This window comes from Portunus trituberculatus, chromosome 19 (genome assembly GCF_017591435.1).
Source record: "Portunus trituberculatus isolate SZX2019 chromosome 19, ASM1759143v1, whole genome shotgun sequence".
NCBI classification, from domain to species: Eukaryota; Metazoa; Arthropoda; class Malacostraca; order Decapoda; family Portunidae; genus Portunus; species Portunus trituberculatus.
This window is the reverse complement of record NC_059273.1, coordinates 6,385,001-6,392,500: the sequence shown is the minus strand read 5'-3', so window position 1 is coordinate 6,392,500 and position 7,500 is coordinate 6,385,001. Positions and strand designations below refer to the sequence as shown.

Genomic DNA, 7,500 nt, shown 5'->3' with positions numbered 1-7,500 from the left:
CGTTTACTTTTAGGTTTGCTTCTCTTTTTTTCATCAGTTCGTGGTGTCAACAGGGAAGCAGAGGGTGGACACTTTTCATCACCCTAATACTCATTAATGGCAAGTGTCATATCCTGTGTGGGCAGCATCCTGAAGCCCATGGAGGTTGTCATGTCAACGCTGGCACAACCCTCCCACAGACGGTGCTGTATTCTGCCTTACCTCTCATTAGAAAGACTCTAAATATAAGCCTTTGTTCTCGTATCAAGTGTTTGTCCTTAGAGAGGTTTTTAATACTGCCAGCACTCAGTTATCTTTAGTGCTTCAAACTTTTTTCTTTCGCATCGGGTCAGAAAAAATACTGAAATGAAATAATACGAAGTGACCTGAGAGCTTCATCTGGTGCTTCTGCATATGAAATGTCCTTCCAATGCGATCTTAGCAAAGTGATGCCTAGAAAAAAAGAGCGAGGACCAGAAGGCGATAGTTATTTAGTTATGCATGTATGTTTTACCCGCGATCATTCCACACATGTGACCGAGGCGAGGGTGAAGTAAGACTAGGATCGGATTGTTTCATAACTGATGCTGGTGTTCCAAGTCCGTCTTCTTTCGTCCCGTGGCATTTCCAATCGTGCATATGCCGTCCCTCACACTCACGTGTGTTCATACCTGTCAGGTGCCGCGGTGACACAGACGGCACAGGCTCTCAGGGGACTCTGATGGTGGCCCAATATTTTCTTTCTCAACTTACAAAAGAGTTCGCATTCTGACGCACACACACACACACACACACACACACACACACACACACACACACACACACACACACACACACACACGCACACACACACACACCACCACCACCACCACCACCACCACCACAACCTTTTTTTGTCTATATATGGCTTTCTCTCACACGCAATTTGTTGCTAATACCATACAGATGAACAAATACACTCATAATAAACTAGCTGACCTCCTGGATCACTCTCTCTCTCTCTCTCTCTCTCTCTCTCTCTCTCTCTCTCTCTCTCTCTTTCTTTCGTGGTTGTGGTGGGATTCAGTACAGGTTGTTCGCAAGGGTGGTTTGGTTGGCGTGCAGGAAGTGATAACACTCAAGGGAATACAAAACAAAACACACACAATTATTGGCAGGATAAACGTGACGCAAAGGCTGCTGCTCCTCATTCTAAATACATACAATTACCAACAAATAAATATAAGATAGTTGGTGCAGCAATGCCGGGAATAATTATACCTTCATCACCTTCGCGCATCATCGAAATTAATCATGATTATAGTTGAAATACTTTCTGGTGATTCCATTTGCCGTAGTCGCTGACGCACCAGATTGCGTCTATATAATTTGTCACCCAGAAAGATTATTCATAATTACATTTGCCGTATGGCGCGATTTGACGTACATATGATTATAGAAGCAGGTAATCGTACTTTTATTCTTTATATTTAATTATGCAGGCCGAGCCATCTGTGCAGAGCGATACTGTTACTGTCGCTGCTCTTGCTCTTTCATTTTAGAAACTTACATGTTTTAGCACAGCACTGGAAATTATTACTTTTCATTATGTAATCTTTCTACGCGGCAATTCGTCTGTACCAGTAAGTAAACCCTTACCAGAAATAAAGGTAATAAATACACAAAGATTTGAGCTTAAAGGAATAACATTGGGCAGAAAGTTATTAAAAAATGTAATTTTTTTTTTTTTTTTTTTTTTACCTTAATACGGCAAAACTTTGTGGCACTGAGTGAATAAAAGATACGGTGTTTTATTTCAGCAATTATTCTATAACACTCTTTTGTCAAGGATTGGATGAAAAGCGCGATATTTTGTTTTGATAATGCAATAGAGCTTTGTAGTGTAGAGTGATTGAAGAGTATACGGTAACTCTGTGCGGCAGAGATTGGCTCACAAGGACCTGCATCTTTCAACAATGATACGATAACACCAGAGGAAAGTAAAGCTTGTCTGGGGTGATGCCATCTCGGAATCCCTCCAGCTGATCACCTTCGCCTGTCTCTGGTTTGAGTGATGTACAGTACGTAGGTATGGTGCGGTACGGCACGTCTTGGGGCTGGGCACGTGATATCTTTCTAGAGCGTTAGTTCGAGATGGTCAGGGTGTGGCTGTGGGGGCCGCCACCCCCAGCCCGCCCCCTTGCTGCACGACACACTCCTGAAGCTGTCGCTTGACGCAGTGTCTTATCTCTGACGCACTTGTTCGAGGGGAGAATTGCTCGTGCTTTACTACCATTGTATTGAACTGACGTATCCAGACAAGTCTGCCGATGTGAAAAGGGAAAACCAGACCAAGAACAAATTGTTTTTATTTCCAACTAGTTTCATCATTCAGGCTTCACGGTCGATGTCAAGGGGAGAGTTACTTTTCCCGAAGGAAGCTTGGAGGGCTTCACCTTAGACCCCGCCTGCCCCGCTCACCCTTTCCTGCATCCTGGAATGTTGTTTTTGTTATTGTTTTTTTATTATTATTATTATTATTATTATTATTATTATTATTATTATTATTATTATTGTTATCACCCACGATCATTACTATTATTATTATTGCTGCAAGGATTTGAGAAATGACACTATTATTGTTACTGTTATTATTATTGTTATTATTGTTTGTATTTGTGTTAGCGGTGATGACAGTGGTGTTTGTGTTGGCGGTGGTGGTGTTGGTGGTGGTTTTAAGTCGCTGGTGGAGTAGCGACAATCTGATGTGCTCACCTTTAACATGCACGTAACGTCTTTTGGCACCAGGAAGACTCAGTTGTGTTATTGAGGAAATCAATAGATACAAATGGGATGTGTTGCAAGTGTTGTGGATCCACTGAGGGCTCCACGGTGAGGCGAGGTAAGGTGACGATGGATGGAATTAAAAAGCTGGGCAAGATTTAGCGCGCAGAGAGAACACCAACGCACGCACGTATTAACGCACGCAGGGCGAGATGAGGCATGCACTCTGCCTTGCGACGCCTGCTGACTTTTTTTCTTTCTTCTTTTTTGTCCCGGGGAGGATAATGGCACAAAAAAAAATTATTTGTAACATTGGTGAGCTGAAAAAGCAAGAAATGTCACATGGAGAGCAAAAATCTGAAAGTTTCACATGCAGAAATACCAACGACGTAATGGCGTGAGGTAATATTTATTGAGTGATGGAGAACACACAGAGTTTTATATCTACTCGTACCTCTCTGTCTAGGTACTGTACATGTGTGTGTGTGTGTGTGTGTGTGTGTGTGTGTGTGTGTGTGCGTGTGATCATCAGTATGGATTTTGTAAAAGATTATCCACTAACAATTTTCCAGTTTTTTTCTTTTTTTCTGTCTTAGTTATAGTGATGTTAGGGAAAGCTTTGCTCTTGCCTTTAGTGCGTGAAGAGACTTTAACTTCTAAGCTTCCCTCATTCTGACTCTATCTACCTGCATCTTTAACTCATGTTTCCTATCAGGTCGTTTTACAGTGCTTTGTTAGAGTAGTGGAGCCAGTGGAGTTCCTCAAGTCTTGTCCCACATATTATTCATGAATTATCTCAGCCAGATTTCTTGTCCTATTCACTCTTACTCACTCTTGCATTGATGACTGCCCTACATTTCTTGATGTTACGTTTTTTTCATGAATAGAATTGGCCACAGAACAACTAACTTTTGACTTTTCTATAATTTCTGGATCTGATTAAACAAACTTTAACTTGTTCAAAGCTTCAAAACTCAGTTCTTTCATCTATTTATTTGACACAACCTTCAAGAACAATTCCCTCAACACTCATCTGTCTTCTTCCTCTCCACTTGATCTTCTTGGACTGTCTTTCTTTTCTAAACCTCTCATCTAAAAATTCCACAATTTATTTCTTGTTGAAACAATCTCTATGAAGTTGGTTGATCTCTGTGTCATGGCAACACATTATTTTTCTCCTTCCAGTTGCTAACTCTATAATTCAACTCTATTCGTCTATGTATGGAACACTGCTCCTGTATTGGGAGGCTCAAGCCACAGCTTTTCATCTTATCGCTTCCTCTCCTCTGACTGTGTTCAGCTCCTCACCGCCTCAGTGTTACTTACATCCATCTCTTGCTATCTTGCGCCGGGATGCTCGTCTGACCGTGCCAGCTTCTTGTCTCCCCTTCCCTCCCGGGGATTCTCTTTACATTTTTTTTTCCTACCTTTTCTTCGCTTATTTTTCTGTCCTCCACACCAGTACCAATGCTGATCAACTCTAGAGTTCTCGACCTGTCTCTGTTTTCTTCTTTCCTATGACTTAATTATTTCTTAAACAAAATGGCCAACTGCTCCTCTATTCTCCTCTTGTTATTTTATTTACATATTAGTTTATCTCATGAGTGAGGCTTGTTTATTATTCGTATGCCTTTGGCCGGACCAGGAGACTTCAGGAGATAAAATTATATCAGAGAGAGAGAGAAAGAGAGAGAGAGAGAGAGAGAGAGAGAGAGAGAGAGAGAGAGAGAGAGAGAATATGTGTGTGTGTGTGTGTGTGTGTGTGTGTGTGTGTGTGTGTGTGTGTGTGTGTGTGAGTGTGGCCGGCGGGAGTCGTAAGGGAAGCCGTCTGGATTTTGTCCTGGGAAGGGACTCGACAGCAATAATCCGTAACAGAAACAAACTTTGTGGCGGTCAGCAATACTGCGGCCGCCGCAAAGCGAAGCTAGAGCGAAACGAGTGCGTTATTTTCGCTTCCGTGATTCCAGTCGTAAAACTAAATTACTGCTTTTACAAAACTTTAAAATATTAACTGTGCCGCAGAGAAGAAATATATTAAAAAGCGGAACACTCACAAGAGACACACACTAACACCGCCATCACCACCAACAGCTGAGGACATTACGAGGAAGCCGGGCGTCGCCAGCAACAGTGGGAGAGAGTGCCACGCACACTCCCTATCCTCGCCCCCGCCCTCCCCGCCCGCCCCCGCCACGCCATGACCTGCTCCGCCACCGTAGAGCGTCACCTAGCCTGGGTCGGCCTCACCCTGCTGCTGCTGACCCCTCAAGGTGAGTCAAAACCTTCTCGTGACTCGCATGACACCAATGGAATCGTGATCCTGATGGAAGAGATATTTATTTTGCCCATGAAATGTTTCGTTTTCTTAATTTTCAGCGGCTCGATAAAACTCCGTGCTCGTTTTTATGTTTATTTTGTTCATCTCTCAATATTATTTTGTATAGTTTCCCTCCTCTCATCTGGCTTTTTTATTACTTTATTTCTCCTATATGTGTCAGCACTTTTTTTCTTTTTTTCCTCTCTCTCTCTCTCTCTCTCTCTCTCTCTCTCTCTCTCTCTCTCTCTCTCTCTCTCTCTCTCTCTCTCTTGTTCAATAGCCATCTTTTTCTCTTCCTGAAATATGACTTTTCGTGCCATTTTCTCCATAATCTGGCTTTCATTAGCTTCCTTCTTTTAATAATACCAAGTTTCTTTTATTCCCTGATGAAAGGAAGCGATGAGCGTGACGTGACAATGGAGGCAGAAAAAAAGATTAACTGCCAATATTATCTCCACACAAAAGGTGTTCTCTCCCCTTCACTTATCGAGGCAACGTCAATGTCACCCCGCGCTTCACTCCACCATATTCCAAACACTTTATTTTGCCTCACTCTGGTGGATTGTAATATTACGTTTTATGGGCGGCCATGTTTCCCACTAAAAGGTGTATTCGTGTGTGCGTTCGAGTGTGTGTGTGTGTGTGTGTGTGTGTGTGTGTGTGTGTATGTGTGTGTGTGTGTGTCGTGCTTTCTCTGTTCATGTCATTTCAAAAGAATGTTTTCTGTTGAATTTACTCGGATTTTTTTATACAGTTGAAGTCTCTCTCTCTCTCTCTCTCTCTCTCTCTCTCTCTCTCTCTCTCTCTCTCTCTCTCTCTCTCTCTCTCTCTCTCTCTCTCTCTCTCGTTACGAATTTTAATGACACAGTGTCCTCTATGCAATAATTATTTTTGTTTCGATATCTTTTTATTTTCGCCGCTTTAATGAGGGAGAGCGCTGTGCTTCATGCGTTTCATTGCGCGTTTTGTTCCAACAGGTTTCGCTTGTGTGTTTTTACTGCCGGTTTATATTTTCTTTCTTCTTTTTTATAATATCCGTGACGTATTTTCTTCCTGTGTGTTGTGTGTGTGTTTGTATCACTTACGGTCTGTCTCTCTAAGTGGGCGTCATGTGCTTTCTCTATCTGTCTTTGTGGGTGTTAGGTCCGTATTCACAATCTCTCACCGCCACTGTTTTCCAAGGCCACAGACATGATAAGCGGGGTTTTCAGGAGTGTTTCTCCAGCTAACCATGTAGAAATGTTGTTAATCTACCTCTTGAACAGTAAAAACGTCTAAAAAAAACCTCGTGTAAATTTTAAATAAAACCTTTTGAAATAGTAGAGGTGGAGCATAGAAGTGTTTGAGAATACGAGCTTTTGTCACGTGTTCTCTCATTGCACTGTAACGTTCCTAATCTGCTCGCTAGTTGTGGTGTTATTTGAGGCTTTGTCTTGTGGATTAGCTTGTTCTTTATGCTGTGGTGGAATTCATGCAAGCTGCTGATGATGATGATCGTGATTATTACCCTTATTCAGTTTTACCCGCCTAAAGATTGTATTTCTTGTCAATAGGTCAGTGCTGCCGACTCTCCTCACTCATATGGTACTGATTGTGACGGTAGTGTTGTTAGAAATGTGGCTGCTGTTGTAATATCGATAATGGTAGTAGTAGTGACTGGCTTTGTTTATGATTGTGTTGTTGTTGCTGGTGATAGTGTTGTAATAGTAGTTTGGAATAGGCGTGATGGAGGTGTAGTGTGAGGCCGTAGTGATCATGGCATCGGTGCAGTGAAAGGGCCGGGAAGGGGATGGCGGTGTCAGGCTGGGAAGGGCAGTGGTGAGGGGGTTGGGGGCACTGGCATGGCTGGGTGATGGGGTGGGGAATGGGGGATCAACAGAGGCAGTGGAGGTGGCAATAAAATTCAACACTTCTCTACATAATAACGTCAGCAATATATAATGCATATCCACATTTTACATGTAATACTAAATTCACTAAATTGAAATGGTGAAGTAAGCATGTAATTGCTAAAGTGATAAAAATATTTGTTGCAAATAATGTATTCATGATATTTATAGAGTGAACAGTGCATTACAAAAAGTTGGTTTTGTTATGCATAATGCCCTCTGCTAACACAACCTGACTACATTCTAGCCAGCAAACATTCATTTTCAAGAAATCCTTATTTTTGTAGATACGCTTGATGGACAGGAGAGTTTGTTTTCATTAGTATATATTATTCTAATGTTATTACTTGCTCTCTCACACACACACACACACACACGGCCCGGTAGCTCAGTGGTTAGAGCGCTGGCTTCACAAGCCAGATGACCGGGGTTCGATTCCCCGGCCGGGTGGAGATATTTGGGTGTGTCTCCTTTCACGTGTAGCCCCTGTTCACCTAACAGTGAGTAGGTACGGGATGTAAATCGAGGAGTTGTGACCTTGTTGTCCCGGTG

The 7,500-nt window shown here is 42.4% G+C and overlaps 1 protein-coding gene across 4 annotated transcripts in view; it reads left to right on the top strand.

The window, feature by feature from the left end:
• The window catches only part of LOC123506058 (protein amalgam-like), a 368,181-nt gene that overhangs the window by 342,856 nt on the left and 17,825 nt on the right, over window positions 1–7,500 (top strand). For 2 of the 4 annotated variants that reach the window (XM_045257904.1, XM_045257905.1), the window contains one exon: window positions 4,834–5,012. In XM_045257904.1, the coding sequence (XP_045113839.1) occupies window positions 4,940–5,012 (73 nt within the window). In that variant the 5' untranslated portion in view covers window positions 4,834–4,939. Of the gene's footprint in view, window positions 14–4,833; window positions 5,013–7,500 lie in introns of all 4 variants that reach the window. The other 2 variants (XM_045257903.1, XM_045257906.1) reach the window with 2 other exon arrangements.